The sequence below is a fragment of the Musca domestica genome, unplaced genomic scaffold (assembly GCF_030504385.1).
Source record: "Musca domestica strain aabys unplaced genomic scaffold, Musca_domestica.polishedcontigs.V.1.1 1, whole genome shotgun sequence".
NCBI lineage: Eukaryota > Metazoa > Arthropoda > Insecta > Diptera > Muscidae > Musca > Musca domestica.
The window spans coordinates 17,033,373-17,057,396 of NW_026712114.1; the positions used below are offsets into that span (position 1 = coordinate 17,033,373).

The window sequence follows — 24,024 nt, forward strand, 5'->3', positions numbered from 1 at the left end:
GCTTCCTATCTTTGTTCGTTTTGACTCTAACGTGATTAAAACAGCCGGACATACGGACGGACAGGGCTTAGAATTTTACGCAGATCAAGAATATATATACTTTGTTGGGTCTAAAATTATTATTTTGATGAGTTACAAACGGAATGACGGTATAAAAATATAAGAAGGGGCCATAGTTTTTTTGGCGATTTTTTTAAAAAGGCGATTTTGATATTTGTTTATTTAGCAGCACTTGCATTTTATGTCGGCTCTTTTCGCATGTAACTATCTAATGAAATACAACCATGCAACCTTAGTATCAGTTGGCAACGTAAACCGTGTTACTCTTAACTACACATCAACAGAGGGCGCTCTTCGTTTTATAATAAAAATATGTTTTTTTATTGTAAGTTTTTGTAATCGTTTTATAATTACTTTTTTAAAACAAGTAATATTGAATAATTCATAATTAAACAACTCTTTTATTTAATATAAATATAAAAATATATATATTTTGTTTGCCATCTGAAGAGATAACAGCTATCTGATTGACAGTTGAATTGCAGTATTTTTGTTGTTGCTCTCCATGTGCATTTGTATTGCAATAACCCGGCATCCCTGTGAGAGAGAGAGAGAGTGAGTGGGAAAGAAGAAGAGCAAAGAGAACGAGTGTGCAAATAACAGTAAATACGTGCATTGGCGTTGTGAATGAAAGTTTTGTTGTTGAAAGAAAAGAAAATAAATAAAATACCCCCCAAAATTATGAAATGTTAACAAATCAAAAATCAAAGTGCAACAATAATGTGATATACTCTTTAAACAAAACAACAACGACAACAACTTTATGTGCATAATATATATTTGACGTTTGGTTCTTCCATAGAAATCAATTCAAAACAGCATTTTTGTAAGTTTCATTCATTGTTTTTAATACATAGCATGGATGGCGCACGTGTATGTGTAGCGAGTGTGTGAGTGTATGTGTTGATTTCTGTAAATGTTTGCCGGCTTTTGCAGCACGTTCGCATCAACCAACACATTCTCATAGATTTCCGGCTGTATCATAACGCCGCATCGCCTGCAATGTTATGTCCTCCACCTGTACATGATTCGGTGTCTCAAGTGCATACATTATTGCATCGGCCACATCGACAGCATTCAGTTTGGGTAGGTCAGCAACGGTGTGGGAGTAGACATTTAGGAAATCTGTATCCACCATGCCGGGATTAATGCTCTGGCAAGACGGAGAGGAAGAAGAGGAAAAGAAATTGAAAAGTAAATAAATTATTTATTGTGGATAAATCTAATATTTTGTTTTTTAGAAAGGGGGGTTTTCTGTGGATTAGTAAGGTGCATTTGATTGCATAATTCATTTGCATTAGTGTCTGATATCTGTACATTGTGTACCTACGTATAGTAGACAGTTTAAATACTTGCATACATACATATATATGCATGTATCATATTATCTTAAAGGTAATGAAAATGTCTTCGTAGAGAAAATTTCGACGAAAAAAAGTTATCAAAATTAAATTTTGTACGATTTTTGTTGTTGTATAGGAAATATAAAGAAAAATTTATAGGAAATATAGAAAAATTTAATTGAATGGATAAATAGCAGATATTTTCTTCGAAAATTCTTTCCATATTGAATAACAGAAACTATTGTCGAAAAATAGATTTAATCATAATTTTCATGTCAGATCAAATTGCGCCAAAAATAAGTTCGACTTAAACGATTTTTTATACCCTCCACCATACAGGGTGAGATAAAAAACTGCAACGAAGTCAAACGCCATAATTTTTACATTTTAGCATCAAATTTTAGAATAATTTTATATTTGTTCGAATTCGTCGCCTTTGGCACGAATTATGGCCTTCAAACGGCCAATGAAACCATACGCTGCCGAATGTTGCTCTGCGATATTTTGGCCTATTCGGTTATCGACACTTTGGTTATTTTTTAAGTGCCAACCTTGCTTTCCAAAATACTCCAGACACAATAGTCCAACGGATTGGTATCCGGAGATTTTTGTGGCCATTGTGCGCTGGACATGAAGCGAGGAACCTTATTTTGTAACAATTCTTGGGTGGCGCTTGCTCGCCTAAGGTCTGCGGCCAAAACTTCTGCGTGCCCAAGGCTTTAATACACCCTCCAGAATATTTTCGCGATAATATTCGACATTTATTCTGACGCCACGGTTGACTAATACGAGCGGAGAGCGACCATCGGCTGTTATGGCGACCCACACCATCGACATGGTCGGCGCTTGAGTTGTGGTGGCCAACCGAAGGTGCACATTTTCAACTGACCTCTTTGACAAGTAAACACGATAATTTAGTTTGTTCACAAACTGCTGGACAACGAGTGTTTTCTCATTGGAGAAAACCAAAATTGGCAGTTCACCACTTTCGGCCAAGCGAAGCAACTCTTTAGCTCTTTTGAGTCTATTTTTTCTGTTGCACTTTTTTGAATTTCAATGGCCTTACCTCGAGCTCATTTTTCAATATTTGCCTAATGGAATATTGCGATATGTTCAGCTCACGATCCATTTTTCGGCCACTGCGACTTTTCGAACCATTTCTGCTGGTTTTGCTTTTGTACGCTTGTAAACAATATAATGAGCTGTCACTGGAATAATTTTAACAGCTGCCGGATGAGTAGCTTAGAAAGGACAGCAGTCTTAAGTTGGTTGCAGTTTTTATACCCTCCACCAAAAAAAGTATGGAGGGTATATTAAGTTCGTCATTCCGTTTGTAACTCATCGAAATAATCATTTTAGACCCAACAAAGTATATATATTCCTGATCAGCGTAAAATTCTAAGACGATTTAGCCCTGTCCGTCCGTCTGTCCGTCCGTTGTAATCACGCTACAGTCTAAACGAATTAAGATAGGAAGCTAAAATTTGGCACAGATCTCTCTTTTATCTGTAGGCAGGTCAAGTTCGAAGATGGGCTATATCGGTCCACGATATCGTATAGCCCCCATATAACGGTACCCCAGATATTCGGTATTTTAATTGTCTGAAAATCCACACAAAGAGTTCCTTGTGGGTACTTTATACCTCGGCAGAGAATTATCTATATAGGTCCACAATATCGTATAGCCCCCATATAACGGTACCCCCGATATTCGGTATTTTGATGATTTTACCCACATTTTTCAACGGAATTGTCTGAAAATCCACACAAGGAGTTCCTTGTGCGTACTTTATACCGCGGCAGAGAATTGTCTATATAGGTCCACTATATCGTATAGCCCCCATAGAACGGTACCCCCCGATATTCGGTATTTTAATGATTTTACCCGCATTTTTCAACGGAATTGTCTGAAAATCCACACAAAGAGTTCCTTCTGGGTACTTTATACCTCGGCAAAGAATTATCTATATAGGTCCACGATATCGTATAGCCCCCATATAACTGTACTCCCCGATATTCGGTATGTTGATGATTTTAGCCACTTTTTCCAATGGAATTATCTGAAAATCCACACAAGGAGTTCCTTGTAAGTACTTTACACGCAGACATCGATTTGTCTTTATAGGTCTACAATATCGTATATCCCCCCATATATCGGCACATTCCTATATTAGATATTTTAAAGATTTTAAAAGAATTTTTAGTGGATTTTATTTTTTTGAAAATTTTCTAATTCGTTACAAATGGTGGAGGGTATTCAAAGTTCGCCCCGGCCGAACTTACTGCTTTTTTACTTGTTTCATCTCACTCGTATATCAGTACCTCCGGATATTCGGTATTTTGACAATTTTAGGTACAATATTCACCGAAATTGTTTGAAATTTCGTATATGCAGGTCCAGGTCTTCGTATGGGACCCATATATCATTACCTCCCTATATTCGGCATTTTGAAGATTTTAGGCACAATTGTTTGAAATTTTGTATTTAAAGTTCCTTATAGGTACTACAGCATGTGACAGAAATTTATCTATGCAGGCCTCGTCTTCGTATAGACCCTAATATAAAGGCTATAGGCGAATTCGTATAGATCCCAATATAAAGCCGAATATAGCCTTTAATATTCGCTGTAGTATCTATTAGGATATTTTTAAGTTTTTTTTTTCATTTTTACAGATTTTACTTTTTTGAAAATCTCTAAATTAGTTCCAAATGGTGGAAGCTATTCAAAGTTCGGCTCGGCCGAAATAACTGCTTTTTTCTCGTTGATATTTCCAGGAGTCTGAATTTTATTTATTTTTATGTGTTGCTTTTCTTCTTCTCACAATATTTTCTACATTTAATTAACCACTGGCAAGGGCCACAGTGTCTTCACAGTCGAAGTCGTCGAAAACTTCAAGACCTTCCGTTTGTTGTGTGATGTGATAATTTACATACACCGGCCATGGACGGCACAACATAAATTGCGAAATATTTGGCAGTGATGTCAACATCAACAGTCAATGGAGAAAAACAACAAACTTTTTTTTTTATTCTCGCAGAACCAATCAGGTATTGTTGGTCATCGCATATATACACCATGACGAATGGGTGACCAGCAGATATGGAAAAAAAGCTCGACTCTTTTTTCCTGATATAAATTCTTAACAAGGTTATGGTTCAAGAAATGTTAAAGACCTGATTTTTACGCTCGTGTTGGTTTATGCGTGTGTGTGTGTTGGGGTTATTTTCTTCATTGCAGTCCAGTGATGTCAAAGCCGCAATGAATGATATTATTCGATGTAATTACGTTTCGTAAGTGCATTAATTAACGGACAGCTTAAATGAGTGCATTATACAGTAGGGGAGAAAAGTTGTCGTCGTTTTCGAGGAAAATTAAATTTTGTTCCATAGAAATAGGAATTTTCGTCGAAATTTGTTTCTATGTCGAAGAAACAGGAAATTTCGTCGAAATTTGTTTCTATCCTATGGAAACACGATATTTCGTCGAAATTTGTTTCAATCCTATAGAAACACGAAATTTCGTCGAAATTTGTTTCTATGCTATAGAAACATGAAATTTCGTCGAAATTTGTTTCTATGCTATAGAAACACGAAATTTCGTCGAAATTTGTTTCTATGCTATAGAAACACGAAATTTCGTCGAAATTTGTTTCTATGCTATAGAAACACGAAATTTCGTCGAAATTTGTTTCTATACTATAGAATCATGAAATTTCGTCGAAATTTGTTTCTATGCTATGGGAACATGAAATTTCGTCGAAATTTGTTTCTATGCTATAGAAACACGAAATTTCGTCGAAATTTGTTTCTATGCTATAGAAATACGAAATTTCGTCGAAATTTGTTTCTTGCTATAGAAACACGAAATTTCGTCGAAATTTGTTTCTATGCTATAGAAACACGAAATTTCGTCGAAATTTGTTTCTATGCTATAGAAACATGAAATTTCGTCGAAATTTGTTTCTATGCTATAGAAAGACGAAATTTCGTCGAAATTTGTTTCTTTCCACAGAAACACGAAATTTCGTCGAAATTTGTTTCTATGCTATAGAAACATGAAATTTCGTCGAAATTTGTTTCTATGCCATAGAAACACGAAATTTCGTCGAAATTTTGATGCTATCCTTAGAAACATGAATTTCGTCGAAATTTGTTTTATTTCCCATTCACCCTGTGGTCACATATATTCCCCACTGTTCATTTCGAACTGTCCACTCGACCGCCACCAATAAATGTAATCAAGTAGTACCTCTGTCACTCCACGTATGGAACTTGAAACATGTGTGCGTGTGTGCTGTGGCCATGTTGCCACACGCAACGCGAACGTATGGCGCGCGTTAAAAGAATATTTACTTACCGTTAATTTGATATTTAATTTAAGGAAATGTATTTCCTGACGCAACGTCTGACACAGACCCGTAATGGCATGTTTCGTGGCGGGATAAACACTGAATAAGGGCACGGCAACGTCTGGTATCCGGTGGCCTAGAATGCTGATGAACACCAAAAAAAAAAAGAGAAGAAAAAAGACACAAAGAACAAAAAAAAAAACGTGAATGGAGAAAACAAGCCGAGGATAAACAATTAAATGTTGATGAAGGAAGAGCAATCAAAATCAAGGCAATCGGATGTGTGTGGGTGTTGGGTTGGAGTTGTGGTTTACTTATTCGATGGCCATATGAGCGTGGCCCCGAATGATGTGGTATGTGTGACCGTTATCTGGCCAGTCTTCCTGCTTGTTTGGCGTTGCTGTGACATTGCGTACCGCGTAAGGCAACAAACATTTAACCATTCCAATTAGTGACCAACGATAAGTGTATTGGTTTCATCAGCTGCACTTTGCAATTGTAAAATTTGTCTCCTCTGTCACTTCTTCCTCGAAAGAAGAAAAGACTGTTACAACTTCACTTGAGTTGAGGAGAGGGAAGTACGAGAAGGAAATCACTGAAATACTGACAAATAAGGGATTGACCTTTTCCGAATCATTGAATTGAATAAATTGTTTCAGTTTGTGCTTCTTCAAAAGCTTCTTATGCAATTAATGTCATTTTTGGTGCGAAAAGTTGTGGTTTTTTGTGGTTGTTTGTTTGCAGCCTTTTTCTTATTTATTCTCTTGTAAATCGGATTAAATTGACATTTTTAAAGGGAGATTATTGTGTTTTGTTTGTTTTCATTTTAAAATTGAATTGAATTTTTAGGTAATTGATTTTATTAAATAAATTTTGTAATAGAAAAAATAAATTCTATACTTTAAAATCGGTTGCCTTGTTAAAAAAAGTCGACTTTTAGAATTTTTTTTCAAACCAGTAGATTTCGAATTTATATTTTTATACCCTACGCACTATGTCTTGGGGCTAGAATAAATTTGATTGGGCCAAAAATTATGTAACACCGCGAAATATTGGTCCCCGAGATAGGAAACTATAAATGGATCTTCCAATTTCGCCGAGCTGAGTCGATCTAGCTATTTGTCCGTCTGTCCATGTTAATTTGCAATCAAGCTACAGGTCGCAATTATGGCCCAATCTTCACGAAATTGAAAATGGAATTGGGTCAGGGTCAAAATAGAAGCCTATTGTTTATGGAGATGATCGCTACATATTTAGGGGTTGAAATGGACCAAAACAGAAACATTTCCTGATTTTGCTGTTGCTTTACAGGCTACAGTTTTAAAACAATCCATGCGGAATTTAGCATTTGTTTAGCAAATTTATTTTGACTTTAGGGACATTATTTGAGGCTTTAGGGATATTATTCACCGGAGTGTTTAAAATTTCGTATTTAGATTTTGTATTGGGTACTACAGCCTATGATAAAAAATTACGTAGGCCCCCGTTTTCGAATAGCCTCCATATTACGGTACCTCCCATTATTCGGTATTTTGACGATTTTAGGGACATTATTCACCTGAGTTGTTTCAAATTTCGTATTTACATTTCGTATTGGATACTACAGTCTATGACAAAAAATTACGTAGGCCCACGTCTTCGTATAGTCTCCATATAAAGGTATCTCCCAATACTTGGAATTTTGATGATTTTAGCGACCTTATTCACCGGAATTGTTTCAAATTTGGTATATACAGTTCGTAACGGATACTGCAGCATATGAAAGAAAAATTGTCTGTGCAGGTCCACGTCTTCGTATATCCCCCATATAACGGTACATCCCTATACTCGGTATTTTGATAATTTTTGCCACATTATTCATCTGTTTTTTTAAGTTTCGTATTTGATTATTGTAATGGCTTTTGACAAAAGTTGCCTATGCAGGTCCACGTCTTTGGTATTTTTAAATTAAAAACAATTTAATGGATTTTATTGTTTTGGATATTTTCAAATTCTTTCCAAATGGTGGAGGGAATTCGGAGTATATTCGGCCGAACTTACTGTTTTTTTCCTGTTGTACCCTCCACCATAGTATGGTATATTATACCTATAGGACTTTTGGTATTGAAAATGGGCCATGTAGATCCACGTTTTGGTATAGCCCCCACACGGTACCTCCCAATATTCGGTATTTTGATGATTTTAGCGACATTATTCACCGGAGTTGTTTCAAATCTCGTATTTAGAGTATTGCGACAAAAATTGTCAATGCATCCAGGTCCAGGTCTTCGCATAAGCTCCATATATCAGTACCTCCATATATTCGGTATTATGACAATTTTTGGTATTCACCAAAATTGTTTGAAATTTCGTATTTGATGTTCCTAATGGGTACTACAGTCTGTGACAGACAATTTACTAAGTCCAGGTCTTCGTATAGTGCCGATATAACGGTACATCCCTATTGAGGATTTTAGCTACATTATTCACCAATTTTTTTTTCAAGTTTCGTATTTGAACATTGTTATGGCTTATGACAAAATTTACCTATGCAGGTCCACGTCTTCGTAAAAAAGCAACAAAGGTAAAAGCCATAATTTTTATTTTTTTTTTTAAATTTTATTGAATGAAAGCAAAAAATGTCGGAAATCGCATAAAATTTTAGAATAAGTTTAGATTTCTTCGAATTGGTCACCTTTGGCACGAATTAGGCCTTTAAACGGCCAATGGAACCGTCACACGTTGCCTGAATGTTGCTCTTCGGTATTTAGGCCCATAACCGGCGAAGTGCTTGCTTGAGGTGATCGACGCTTTGATATTTTTAAGTGCCAACCTTGCTTCCCAAAATACTCCAAACACAATAGTCCAACGGATTGGTATCCGGGTGGCGCGTGCTGAATGCAATGGTGCTGAATCTTGTAGGAATATTCATGGTCTGCGGCCAAAATGTATTCATGCCTAAGGCTTTAATACACCCTCCAGAATATGTTCACGATAATATTCGGCATTAATTCTGATGCCACGGTCAATTAATACGAGTGAAGAGCGACCATCGGCTGTTGTGGTGGCCCACATCATCACCATGACTGGCGCTTGAGGTCTGGTTGCCAACCGACGGTGCACATTTTCAGCTGAACTCTTTGGCAAGTAAACATGATCATTTTGTTTGTTTACAAACGCTGGACAAGGAATGTTTTCTCATCGGAGAAAACCAAATTCGGCAATTCACCACTTAACTTTTCGAACCATTTCTGCTGATGTTGCTGTTTTCTTCCGTCCACTCCCTTGATGTGCTATGCTACCAGTATCACGGTAAGGAGCGATGGTACAAGACACAAAAAATTTATTCACATTTAAATGCTGGAGTACTCTAAGGATAGCCACTTGTTGTTTTCCAGCCATATATAAAGAAATCATATTATCACGCTTGAATTCCATGACGAATAACTTTTTTTCTGGAAAATTCTCACCAAAGTGCTTTTGTACGCTTGTAAACAATATAATTAGCTGACACTGGAATAATTTTAACAGCTGTCGGACGAGTGGCTTGGAAATGACAGCAGTCTGAAGATGGTTGCAGTATTTTCATCTCACCCTGTATGTGTGAAATTTGAAGAGAGTTGGATGCTTATTTCGCTTTCTTTGAGCGTTTTGTTTTTCAAAATCTTGAACCCTATGTGGGGAAGGTACCAGAAGAAATGGTCCGATATCTACCATCTTTATAACAGATCATGTGTTGATGGAAATATTGAGATGTACCAAGTCTGAATGGAATCGGATGTTAATTTCACGTTTTATGAGCTTCAGGGATATTCAAAATTTTGACCATTTGTGGGTGAGATACCAGAAGGAGTCGGCCCGATTTATCCCATCTTCACAGCAGATCTTGTGTTAGTAGAAATAATGGGACGTGTGAAACATGAAGAGAATCGGGGGTTTATTTCTGATTTTATTATCGTTTTGGTTTTTCAAAACTTTGATCCTTTGTGGGGAGGTACCAAAAGGAATAATCCGATCTCTACCATTATTATAACAGATCTTGTGTTGATAGAAATTTTGAGATGAGCCAAGTCTGAATGGAATCGGATGTTAATTTTGCGTTTTATGAGCTTCATGGACATTAAAAAATTTTCACCCTTTTTGGGGGAGGTACAGGGAAGGAGTGGACCGATATATTCAGTCTTCATACCAGTCCTTAGGTTAGTAAAAATATTGTGATGTGTGTAATTTGATGACAATCGGACTCTTACTTCACATTTTACAAATTTGTGACCCTTTGTGGAGGATATACTTGGAGTTTGCCAATATTGGCCATTTTCGCATCTGACCTAGCACTGATGCAAATATTAGGATTTACAAAGTTGGGGCAAAATGGGATTATCCTTTCTCTTTCTGTGCAGTAAAAAAAATTTTTTTTTGTGAAATTTTCGATTTTTTTGTAGGAGTTATTAAAGGAGAGGATGAATATTTCCCATCTCGAACTCGATCTAAGTTTGATAATAATATTCCGATGTACCAAGTTTGAATCAAATCGGATAAACCCTTCTAAAGTTAACGTGCTCGCCAGCCAGACAGACAAACGGACGTACATCGCTAGATCGACTGCAAATATCCTGAAACGGATTTGGTCCGACCTAGGGTATAAAACTTTTATTTCGATGAGGCACGTTTTGGCCGTATCCAATGATAAATACCCTCTCTAGCCATATGGCTGGGGGTATAATTAGTGTCAGGTGTGAAAATAGACAATATTGCTCTAATCTTTCTGGTATCTCCCCTACAAAAGGTTATCAGGTTACAACTCCATTTAAAAGGTAAATCAATGTCCCAATTTTCTTAAAAATGTTCACATCCAAATATTTTTTAAAACTAGTTCAAAAATAGAAAATGTCGGTACACTCCTCCCCGTACCTTCCCCCAAATTTTCAAACATGTCGAAATCATTATGTGTATATCTCATATAAAAAGTTTGTCCGTATACGACTTAGGTTAGCAACGAATGTGAAAGATATTGGCCCATTGCATCTAGCATCTCCTCCCAAAACCGGCAACATTTAAAAAATAATAACTATTTTAAAATACGATCGTAATTTATATTGTAAATGTAAAATTTTCTCTAAATGGTAATAATTTAATATCCTTATAAATGTACCGCATCTCGATCTGCCACGAAGAGAATTAGAGCATTAGTGAACATTTTCTTCCTATATTCATTTCATAATTTTGCCATGTCTAATGTTTCGCTCCTCATTTAATACCATTCTCCCTTGCATTTGTCAAAAAAAAAAAAAATCGCTTGACATCAACTGCATTTGCTGCAATTTATTAACTTGCCTTGGCAGATTACTGTAGTAAGTGCTCCACTTACATGTGTATGCTCGCCAAAAGTAATACACCTCCCAGCCACCCACCATCCTTTAACATGTCGTTGGCAGTATTTACTCATTTGACTATTTATCCCCGGGTACGCATTAAAAACAACGAACTGTTGCACTTTGAGTGCTGAATAAGCGCTTTTATTTGCCTGTCGATGCAACTGCTGACGGCGGGATGAGCAGAGCAGAGTACGAGAACAACCACGACGATGATGATGACGTTGATGACATGTGAATAGGTATTTTACTACTACAATGTTGAAAGGAGCGTAGTTGCAGCAGCAGGATGCCAAGCAATCGCTTAATGTTTGTAACTGCTGTTCTGGCAGTCAATGATGCCGTTGTTGTTGTGGATTTTTATGTAGAGCGTGTAGTGAAGTTGAGTGCGTAGGTGGCTGCGTCTATACAAATGGCATTAATGGTGTCTGTTTTTGTTACGCGCTTTGTTTGTCTGTCTTGATTACTGCAATTTACATACGCCCAGACGTTGTCCTTGTTCTGAGAATTGCAACATGCAATGTGGCATACATGTATGTACATAAATGCATAGTCTGCCATACAAAGAGACACATATGTATGTATGTACGCACATTGCTGTAGCCAAACTTTGTACCAGAAAAAGTGCATTTAAGCCGTCCATGTTGTCACAAAATTGTATGCGCCCAAATTGTATTTACATACCAGTTTTGTTATAACACTGAACGTGAATTAAGTAGATTTAAAATAAAATATATCTGTGGAAAAATATATTTTAAAAATCCACGTTTGTGGGGACAATGGTCCTGAAAAAATATGTATTTTAAAAATCCACGTTTGTGGGGACAATGGTCCTGAAAAAATATGTATTTTAAAAATCCACGTTTGTGGGGACAATGGTCCTGAAAAAATATGTATTTTAAAAATCCACGTTTGTGGGTCCAATGGTCCTTAAAAAATATGTATTTTAGAAATCCACGTTTGTGGGTACAATGGTCCTTAAAAATATGTATTTTAAAAATCCACGTTTGTGGGTCCAATGATCCTTAAAAAATATTTATAGAACAGTGTTTGGCTTGCTTGTTTGGGATACCATAGTATTTTGTTGTTGCAAAAATCGTCAGGCAAAATCCCATTATTGTTGTTTTTATAAAAACAACGTTTGTTTATGAGTGGAGAACGATGGTAATGTTTACCAGGGGGTAAGGCAGGGAATACCTAGGTTTCGGAAAGAGCCACCAATCCTCATCAGTTCCCTTGTTTTTTGTCTGGGATATTCTCCCCAGAAGTTATTTAAAAAATAACTTCTATGACAAAAAACATTTTTTTTTTTTTAGAATTTTAGTTTTAGTGACGATCTCTTGGGTAAAAAATGTTTTTTGTCATAGAAGTTATTTTTTAAATAACTTCTGGGGAGAATATCCCAGACAAAAAACAAGGGAACTGATGAGGATTGGTGGCTCTTTCCGAAACCTAGGTATTCCCTGCCTTACCCCCTGGTAAACATTACCATCGTTCTCCACTCATAAACAAACGTTGTTTTTATAAAAACAACAATAATGGGATTTTGCCTGACGATTTTTGCAACAACAAAAAAATATTTATTTTAAAAATCCAAGTTTTTTTGGGTTCAAGGGTATATAGAAATTATATATTTAAAAAATCCACATTTGTATTTAAAAATGGGTCCAATGGTCCTTAAAAAATATGTATTTTAAAAATCCACGTTTGTGGGTCCAATGATCCTTAAAAAATATTTATTTTAAAAATCCAAGTTTTTTTGGGTTCAAGGGTACATAGAAATTATATATTTAAAAAATCCACATTTGTATTTAAAAATGGGTCCAATGGTCCTTAAAAAATATGTATTTTAAAAATCCACGTTTGTGGGTCCAATGATCCTTAAAAAATATTTATTTTAAAAATCCAATTTTTTTTGTGTTCAAGGGTCCATAGAAATTATATATTTAAAAAATCCACATTTGTATTTAAAAATGGGTCCAATGGTCCTTAAAAAATATGTAGTTTAAAAATCCACGTTTGTGGGTCCAATGATCCTTAAAAAATATTTATTTTAAAAATCCAAGTTTTTTTGGGTTCAAGGGTCCATAGAAATTATATATTTAAAAAATCCACATTTGTATTTAAAAATGGGTCCAATGGTCCTTAAAAAATATGTATTTTAAAAATCCACGTTTGTTGGTCCTATGGTCCTTAAAAATATGTATTTTAAAAAAACCAAGTTTGTGGGTCCTATGGTCCTTAAAATACACGTTTGTTGGTCCTATGGTCCTTAAAAATATGTATTTTAAAAAAACCAAGTTTGTGGGTCCTATGGTCCTTAAATTTTAAACCTGTGTTGATGGGAATATTCCGATGCGAAAGTCTAAATGGAATCGGATATTACTTTCGCGGTTTATGAGCTTAATGGATATTCAAAATTTTGATCTTTTGTGGGGGAAGCACTTGATGGAGTGGATCGATATTATCCACTTTTGCACCTGACCGAGAACTGAGGCAAATATTTGGATTTGCAAAGTTGGATCTAAATCGGATCATTGCTTCTTTTTCTTTGCAGAGAATATTTTTGTTGTTGTTTCAAAATGGTCAGGTTTAGTCTCATTATTGTTGTATTTTTAAAAACATTTTTTGAAAATTTCGACCTTTTGTGGGGGAGGTACCAGAAGGAGTGGACTGATTTATTCCATTTTACCACCAGACTTTGGGTTAATAAAATTATTAGGATGTGTGAAATTTGATGACAATCGGACTCTTACGTCACACTTTATAAAAGTTGTAACTATTCACAATTTTGAACCTTTGTAGGGGAGGTATTAGATGGAGTAAACCGATATTGTCCATTGTCGCACCTGACCTAGAACTGATGCAAATATTAGGATTTGCAAAGTTGGAGCAGAATCGGATAATCGTTTCTCTTTCTGTGAAAAGTGCGATCATTTGTTGGGGAGGTGCCAGAAGGAGTAGACCATCTTCGAACTCGATTTAAGTTGGATAATAATATTAATCTTGACCAAATCGGAAACTCCTTTAGAGTGTTATCGTGCGCACCAGCCGGACAGACGGACGGACGGACCGGTATCGCTAAATCGACTCCAAATGTCCTGAAACGGATTTGGTCCAAAGAGACCTAGGGTCAACTGTTATTTCGATGAGGCACGATTGGGCCGTATCGAATTATATATACCCTCTCTAGCCATTTGGCTGAGGGTATAAAAATTCACCTTTATGGGTCTAATGGTCCTTGAGAAAATATATTTGAAAAATTCATGCTCAAGGATCTCATGGTTCTTGAGAAATATATATTTGAAAAATCCAAATTTATGGGTCTAATGGTCCTTGAGAAAATATATTGGTTGTATGGTTCTTAGAAAAATATATTTGAAAAATCCAGATTTATGGGTCTACTGGTCCTTGAGAAATATATTTAAAAAATTCACGTTTATGGGTCTACTGGTCCTTGAGAAATATATTTAAAAAATCCACGTTTATGGGTCTAATGGTCCTTGAGAAAATATATTTAAAAAATCCATGTTTATGGGTCTACTGGTCCTTGAGAAAATATATTTAAAAAATTCACGTTAATGGGTCTACTGGTCCTTGAGAAAATATATTTAAAAAATCCACTTTTATGGGTCTAATGGTCCTTGAGAAAATATATTTGAAAAATCCACGCTCATGGGTCTCATAGTCCTTGAGAAAATATATTTAAAAAATCCACGTTTATGGGTCTAATGGTCCTTGAGAAAATATATTTGAAAAATCCACGCTCATGGGTCTCATAGTCCTTGAGAAAATATATTTAAAAAATCCACGTTTATGGGTCTAATGGTCCTTGAGAAAATATATTTGAAAAATCCACGCTCATGGGTCTCATAGTCCTTGAGAAAATATATTTGAAATATCCACGTTTATGGGTCTAATAAACCTCGAGAAAAATATACTTAAAAATTCAAAATTCTGGTGTTGGTTTTTGATGAGATATAGTTTTGTCTGTCTGCTCATACATTTTTCTCCCCCACTGTAATCCTTTGCAGACATCGAAATATTTTTGTATATCTTCAAATATACATTTATGCATGTAAGGATATTTTGTGGGTGCTTCAATCGAATTTACCTCGATATGACAATGTCAGATTGGTGTTGTGGCTGGCATATTGCAAGCATTAAACACAAATAAAACGCAAAATAACTCAATTATTAAACACAATTAAGTATTTACGACATATAATGCATAATGTCATTTCATGCCAGTACATTAAGTGTTTATGCTTCGCACACACACAAAAACATACACATATTCGCGCAGACACATATAAAAGGGTAAAGTTACGCATATAGGCAAACAAACCAAGGGAATCATCAGATTATACAAATACTCAGCCATTACCACCCATTCGAAGCCAACTCCCCCACCCTGGGGGCATGTGCCATGAAGTACTCAAAATATTGGTTTCACCAGCAATATTAAAAACTTACAACACACAAGTCATGTGGAGAGGAGAGAGAGTGACACTTACTCACACACCTACTTGCACATGGATGTGTGTGTATGTGTGCGTAGTTCCATTGTGTTGCACACAAAACCGCTTTTTGTCATGCAGACGTATGAGTGTTATTAATTTGAACTTATCATCTTAAAAACGATTGAATGGTGTCAGCCACATGGCCTGCCAGCCAGTCAACCGGTCAGCCAGTCAACCATCGACAATAGTTTTTTTTATGGCTTTTTGTTGATGGTCATCAATTTTGCGGATAATGCCGATCAGTGTTCCTGCCATGATAAGCCAATGGTGTCAGGCATTGGACAAATGTGTTTGGTTTTATTGAGGGGAACCGTTTTTTTTTTAAAGTGAAATTATTGTTTTTTTTTTTACAAGGATGGCGGTGTAATGAATCGTTGGAGTTGGGGTAATAGAATATAAAGGACATTTTCCGGGAAATTGGAGGACCAATAAAAAAATAAATTTTAAATCAGGAAAACAAAGTGGTTCTAATTATTAGTAAAAAATTGTACGATTTGCACCTATCTGGGTACCAAAAATACATATTTACATAAATATTGAAATTAATTCAGGGACAAACGACGTAGATTTTTAGGATAATTATTTGCAAGGACTACCAAAGCGATAAACGTGAATTTTTGAAATTCTGTAATCATGGGATTATTAAAAAAATATTACATTGAGTTCTACAACATTACCTTCTGGTAACTAAGGATTTCTTAAATATATATTTAAGGACTAACAAAGCTGTAAATATGGCTATATCGTTTAATTTTAATTTTTTCAAGGGTCAAGAAACCTGTTGTCTTGGATTTTTTAAATATTTTCTAAGGAATAACAAATCGTGGATTTTTTTATCCTCCACCTTAAAAAGGAGGGTATATTAACTTTGTCATTCTAGGATGGTTGGTATTGACAATGAGATACAGGGTGAGATAAAAAAATGGCAACCAACTTCCGACTTCTGTCATTTCTAAGCCACTCGTCCGACAGCTTATTATATTGTTTAGAAGCGTACAAAAGCATTTTGGTGAGAATTTTCTAGAAAAAAGTTATTCGTGATGGAATTCAAGCGGGATGATTTCTTTATATTTGGCAAGTGGCTATCGTTAGAGCACTCCGGCATTTCAATGTGAATAAATCTTTTGTGTCTCGTACCATCGCTACCGTGATACTGGTAGCGTAGCCCGACGTCAAGGGATTGAACGAAAGAAAACAGCAACATCAGCAGAAATGGTTCGAAAAGTAATGAAGCGACTCGATCAAAACCCGCGTCGCAGTGGCCGAAAAATGGTTCGTGAGCTGAACATATCGAATATACCATTCGGCAAATATTGAAAAATGAGCTCGGGGTAAAGCCATTGAAATTCCAAAAAGTACAAGAACTTACACCGCAACAGAAAGAAAATGGACTCAAAAGAGCTGAAGAGTTGCTTCGCTTGGTCGAAAGTGGTGAACTGTCAAATTTGGTTTTCTCCGATGAGAAAACATTCGGTGTCAAGCAGTTTGTAAACAAACAAAATGATCGTGTTTACTTGCCAAAGAGGTCAGCGGAAATGTGTTAATCGACCGTGACATCAGAATAAATGCCGAATATTATCAAATAATTATTCTGGAGGTTGTATTAAAGCCTTAACATTTTGGCCACAGACCTTGGACATTCCAATAGGACTCAGCACGCGCCACCCAAGAATGGTTACATGATTAAATGAGGTTCATCGCTTCATTTCCAGCGCACAATGGCCACAAAAATCTCCGGATACTAATCCGTTGGACTATTGTGTCTGGAGAATTTTGGAAAGCAAGTTTGGCACTAAAAAATACCAAAGTGTCGATCACCTCAAGCAAGCGCTTCACCGGGAATGGGTCAAAATACCGCAAAGCAACATTCGGGTATCGTTTGACGGTTTCATAGGCCGTTTGAAGGCCATAATTCGTGCCAAAGTTGACCAATTCGTACAAATCGAAACTTATTCTAAAATTTGATTATATTTCCGACATTTTTTTCGTCTGTCTGTTGAAATCACGATACAGCTCACATTATTAGACGTAGAGCTTCAAAACATGGCACAAACAGTACCTCCCAATATTCCGTATTTTAATGACTTTCGCCGCATTTTTTTTAAAAGATTTGTCTAAAAATTGGTAATTGTAGGTCATAATGGACTTTAGCTCCGGTGGTGGAATATTGTATGTTTATGTCATCGTTTTCGTATAACCCCTATGTAACGGTACCTCCCGATATTCGGTATTTTAATTATTTTCGCCACATGTTTTCACGAATTTGTCCTAAATTGCTATTTGTAGGTCATAATGGGTTCACGTTTTTGTATAGCCCCCATATAAGAATACCTTCCGATATTCGCTATTTTAATAATTTTTGCACACATTTTTCCACGGATTTGTTTAAAAATTGGTATTTGAAGTTCGTAATAGGTGTGGCGAAACAATGTATGTGTAGGTCCTTTTTTGTATAGCCCCCATATAAGGGTAGCTCCCGATATTCGCTATTTTTATATTTTTTGCACACATTTTTCCACGGATTTGTCAAAATATTTGTATTTGTAGTTCGTAATAGGTTCTAGCTCCTGTGGCGAAACATTGTATGTAAAGGTCCACGTTTAGGCATAATCCCCATATAACGGTAACTCCCGATAGTCGGTGTTTTGATGATTTTTGCCACATTTTCCCACGAATTTGTCCAAAAGTTGCTATTTGTAGGTCATATTGGGTTCTAACTCCGGTGGCGAAACATTGTATGTGTAGGTTCATTTATTTGTATAGCCCCATATAATGGTACCCCCCGATATTCGGTGTCTTGGAGATCTTTCCCACATTTTTCCATGGATTTGTCCAAAAAATCGTACTTCGCAATGGGCGGAACATAGTATGTATAGATCTACGTTTTCGTATAGCCCCCATGTATAGGCAGCCATATTCGGTATTTTGATGATTTTCGCCACATGTTTTCACGAATTTGTCTACAAGTTGGTATTTGTAGGTCATAACGGGTTCTAGCTCCGGTGGCGAAACATTGTATGTGTAGGTCCATTTTTATACCCTTCACCATACTATGGAGGGTATATTAATTTTGTCATTCCGTTTGTAACTCCTCGAAATACTCATGTCAGACCCAACAAAGTATATATATTCTTGATCAGCGTAAAATTCTAAGACGATTTAGCCATTTCCGTCTGTCTGTCTGTTTGTCTGTCTGTCTGTTGTAATCACGCTATCTTTCAAACAAATTAAGATAGAAGGCTAAAATTTTGCACATATGTATATTTTGCCAGTAGGCTGGTTAAGTTCGTAAATGGGCCATGTAGGTTCAAGTTATCATATAGCCCCCATATAACGGTACATCCCGATATTCGGTATTTTGATGATTTTAAAGACATTATTCACCGAAATTGTTTCAAATTTGGCATTTGAAGTTCATAATAGATACTACAACCTAAGACTGAAAATTATCTGTGCAGGTCCACGTCTTCATATAGCCCCCATATAACGGTACCCCCCGATATTCGGTATTTTGATGATTTTAGCGGCATTATTTAACGGAATCGTTCCAAATTTGTTATTTGAAGTTCGTAATAGATACCTCAGCCCATGCCAGAAAATTGTCTGTGCAGGTCCATGTCTTCGTACAGCCCCCATATGACGGTACCCCCTATATTCAGTATTTTGATGATTTTAGCTACATTATAAACAGATTTTTCTTCAAGTTTTGCATTTAAATATTGTAATATCTTATGACAAAACTTGCCTATGCAGGTCCACGTCGTCGTATAAGCATTCGATATTTTTAAGATTTTAACAGCATTTTTAACGGATTTTTTTTTTTTTTTTTTGGAAATTGCCAAATTTGTACCAAATGGTGGAGGGTATTAAAAGTTCGGCCCGGCCGAACTTACTGCCTTTTTACATGTTTTGTATAGCCCCCATATAATGGACATACTTTTATAGAAAATTGTTTTCTTTACCCAATGGTGGAGGGTATTAAAAGTTCGGACCGGTCGAACTTAATGTTTTTTACTTGTTTAACATACTTTAATCTCTCCCCAACCACTTTTTCTATGCAGTGTAGACTTCATAAAGAAACATAGATTCTTAACATAGATTCACATTTCAGTTTAACCATATTTAAACATTTCATACGGAATTTTTCACATTAATAGAAAAATTAAATCTTGGCCCGTATTTTGAGAGGAAATACCATGACACATATTGCCTATTAAAACCCTTCATTTCAATTCCACTGCCTTTCACTCACCTGTTCAACACCATAATATGTCCCTTATCGACTTTTCCATTTCTCATCAATTTTAAGCCCTCACGCAGGCAAATTGTTGTAGCATAGGCATTTATGTCGTACAATTGCTTTAAGTCAGCATTTGATGATTCTAAGAAACATTACATTTAAATTAAAAAATATATCTTTCAACAAAAACCATATCCTTACCAACAATAAAATTCGCCTTGAGCACACCGGCATTACACACCAGAATGCTGATGCCACCAAAATGCTCTCCAATCCATGCGAAAGCTTTGCCAATATTTTCCTCATTTGCCATGTCACAACGGTAGGAGTGAATCTGGCCGCCATTGCCATGGACTTTTTTGTTAAGATCCTTGTGATATCAATTATATAAAATAATATTTTCAAGGTATTAAATATTCTCTGCTACCCTTACATCAATTAGCTCCGCACGTCTGGCCAGTCCAACGACTGTAATCCCTGCATTTGCCAATCTAACAGCAACTTCGGCTCCAATGCCGACAGAGGCCCCGGTAACTACAGCCACCTTGGATTTCCATAAAGTTGAAGACATTTTTTTTTTGCGATCCGTTGCAGTAAAATTTATGTTGCGTGTTCTTTATTATTTGAACTCTGTTCGATGACTGAATGAATACGGCTTAGGTTTGAGTTGTGGCAGATGCATTTGAATCGGTTGAGTGACTTGTGATCGCTTTGAGAATAATTTGATATGTACGTTTAGAAGAACCATCTACAGTGGGATAAGAAAGCCAATGATTGCACTCTATAAACCGAAGAGGATTCGATAAGTTATTGTCAAGTTAAATCCATTAGATATTCTCCTTCGTCCAGTGATGATCACAGCATGAATATCATGAACATTGGTTATCAATGGGAATTGTCAAAAGTTCTAAAATCTGCCCATTTTTTGATCCCCTGCCCTCTGATCAATGACAATTGATGCCTATTCTGTCGCCATTGACATCTGACAATGGCTATTAAGGCTAAGTTAATGGGTATTGACCCAAGGTCAATTGATGGCAGATAAAATGGTTTCACTCTTCACAATGTTGACTTCTAGTCTAGTGACCTGACCTCTACCGTCGGCTTTATGAATATTGACCTCTGCTCATTGACTTGCACTTATTTCCAAGGGTATTGACTTTTGGTTATTGATTATTGTCCTCTTGCTAATATGTATAGACCTCTGGCCAATATATATTGACCTGTGGCTAATACTTATAGAACTTTAGTCAATATTAAATGACTCCTAGTCAATATGTATTGATCTTAGATTAATCCCTAATGCCCTCTAGTCATTGTCTCCGGTCAACGACTGTTGACTTCTGGTCCTTGACTCCTGACCTACTGTCAATGACTTTTGATCTCTGGCCAATGACTACTGACTTCTGGTTTATAACTGTTGACCTCTGGTCTATAACTATTGACCTCTGGTCAATGACTATTGACCTCTGACCAATGACTATCGACCTCTGGTCAATGCCTATTGACCTCTGGTCAATACCTATAGACCTCTGATCACTGACTATTGACTTCTGGTCAATGATTATTGATCTCTGGTTAATGACTATTGACCTCTGGTTAACGACTATTAACCTCTGGTCAATGACTATTAACTTTTGGCCAATGGCTATTGACCTCTGGTCGATGACTAAAGACTCCTGGTTAATGGCTATTGATCTCTGGTCAACGCCTATTGCCCTCTGGTCGATGAATATTGACCTCTGGTCAATGACTTTTGGCTTCAGGTCAAAGACTATTGACCTTTGGTCAATGACTATCGACTTCAGGTCAATGAGTATTGACCTCTGTTGACCTATTGTCAATGACTACTGAATTCTGGTAAAAGACTATTGACGATGACTACTGACTCCTGGTCAATGACTATTGACCACAAGTCAATAAATATTGACCAAAAGTCAATAAATATTGACCTCTGGGCAATATTTAATTAATCTCTGGTCAATCACTATTGACTTCTGGTCAATCACTATTGACCTCCAGTCAATCACTGTTGACCTCTGGTCAATGCTATTGACCTCTGGTCAATGACTATTGACCTCTGGTCAAAAACTATTTGACCTCTTGTCGATGACTATTGACTTTTGGTTAATAACTATAGACCTCTGGTCAATGACTATTGCGACCTCTGGTCAATGACTATTGACCTCTTGTCAATGACTATTGACCTCTTGTCAATGACTATTGACCTCTGGTCAATAACTTTAGACCTCTGGTCAATGACTATTGACCTCTGGTCAATAACTATCGACCTCTGGTCAATGACTACTAACTTCAGGTCAATGACTACTAACTTCAGATCAATGAATATAGACCTCTGGTCAATGACTATTGTCCTCTGGTCTATAACTATTGACCTCTGGTTAATGACTACTAACTTCTGGTCAATGACTATTGCGACCTCTGGTCAATGACTATTGACCTCTGGTCAATAACTATTGACCTCCTGTCAATGACTATTGACCTCTTGTCAATGACTATTGACCTCTGGTCAATGACTATTGACCTCTTGTCAATGACTATTGACCTCTGGTCAATGACTATTGACTTCTGGTCAATAACTATTGACCTTTGGTCAATAACTATTGACCTTTGGTCAATGACTATTGACCTCTGGTCAATAACTATTGACCTCTGGTCAACGACTACTAACTTCAAGTCCATAACTGTTGACCTCTGGTCAATGACTACTAACTTCAGGTCAATGACTATTGCGACCTCTGGTCAATGACTATTGACCTCTGGTCAATAACTATTGACCTCCTGTCAATGACTATTGACCTCTTGTCAATGACTATTGACCTCTGGTCAATGACTATTGACTTCTGGTCAATAACTATTGACCTCTGGTCAATAACTTTTGAACTCTGTTCAATGACTATTGACCTCTGGTCAATAACTATCGACCTCTGGTCAATGACTACTAACTTCAGGTCAATGACTACTAACTTCAGATCAATGAATATAGACCTCTGGTCAATGACTATTGTTCTCTGGTCTATAACTATTGACCTCTGGTTAATGACTACTAACTTCTGGTCAATGACTATTGCGACCTCTGGTCAATGACTATTGACCTCTGGTCAATGACTATTGACCTCTGGTCAATAACTATTGACCTCCTGTCAATGACTATTGACCTCTTGTCAATGACTATTGACCTCTGGTCAATGACTATTGACCTCTGGTCAATGACTATTGACCTCTTGTCAATGACTATTGACCTCTGACCTTTGGTCTATAACTATTGACCTCTGGTCAATGGCTATTAACCTCTGGCCAATGATAATTGATCTCTCGATAATGACTATTCACTATTGAAGTCTGGTCTATGAGTATTGACCTCTGCTCAATAACTATTGTCGTGATTGATTGATCTTCCATTATTTTAAGCTCCAATAAGTCAATGCTCCACTGTTCCATTCCCCAAAGCACGACTCTCTCCCTTTTGGTTTTGTACTACGGATTACGTGTATATGTCACATTCATTTTCTCACGTATCACTTGTTGCATTTGTGAGGTTTCCTTCTTCTGGTCTCCGCTGGAACCTCATAATGATCTTCGTCATTGTTGGTGGCCACAGTATTTGCATTAGGCAGTTGTTTGTTCGTTCGTTCGCTTCAGTTCATTTGAGTTCAGACCAGTTAGTCAGTGATCTCTTTGTCCACCAGGCTTGCTATGAAGTGTATGTGTGTCTGTACGCCATATACATGTGGGCGTGACACTGAGTACTTCAATCCACTCACTAATCGCTTTTAATTAATTGAAAATTTCCATAATCATAGAATTTCACAAATACATTTAGAAATGCTTTAGTTATATTCGCGGTGTTCATTTGTATGTACACCCGAACATGTGTGTGAGTGTGTGTTTTTTTAATTCACATTAAATTGTGTCTGTGTATTGGTGGGATTTTAATTTTCCTATTTCTCTAATATTTCCTCAGGGCAAATAATTGATTTGCGTGAATTTGCATAGACATGCACGTTTTCAATGGAATTGCTTGGGCGAAATGCAAAGTAACTTAATTCACTTTAAAGTGATGGTCATATTTGGGCATTTTTGATGAATTCTAAGATGAATTCTTGCCCTATTCAAAGGATATTTTAGATCAGGCC

General features: G+C 36.5%; 1 protein-coding gene across 1 annotated transcript; it reads right to left on the reverse strand.

Moving 5' to 3' along the window:
- Window positions 1-515: 515 nt before the first annotated feature.
- On the reverse strand, window positions 516-20,519 carry LOC101901246 (farnesol dehydrogenase). The gene is made up of 5 exons (XM_005181118.4): window positions 20,301-20,519; window positions 20,069-20,237; window positions 19,880-20,009; window positions 5,762-5,897; window positions 516-1,213 (listed from the first exon to the last, which is right to left on the reverse strand). Exons 1-5 carry the CDS (start codon window positions 20,436-20,438, stop codon window positions 1,022-1,024), a joined length of 765 nt encoding a protein of 254 aa, XP_005181175.2. The 5' UTR covers window positions 20,439-20,519; the 3' UTR covers window positions 516-1,021.
- Between the last annotated feature and the right edge of the window lie 3,505 nt (window positions 20,520-24,024).

What these genes read in the sequence shown, in the direction of transcription:
- LOC101901246 (XM_005181118.4), bottom strand. Translation starts at nt 20,438, where the DNA reads ATGTCTTCAACTTTATGGAAATCCAAGGTGGCTGTAGTTACCGGGGCC. An exon ending in CATATTATGGTGTTGAACAG is followed by an intron (nt 5,898 to 19,879) that starts GTGAGTGAAAGG and finishes GGTGTTCATCAG; the next exon opens with CATTCTAGGCCACCGGATAC. An exon ending in AATTAAATATCAAATTAACG is followed by an intron (nt 1,214 to 5,761) that starts GTAAGTAAATAT and finishes CCGTCTTGCCAG; the next exon opens with AGCATTAATCCCGGCATGGT.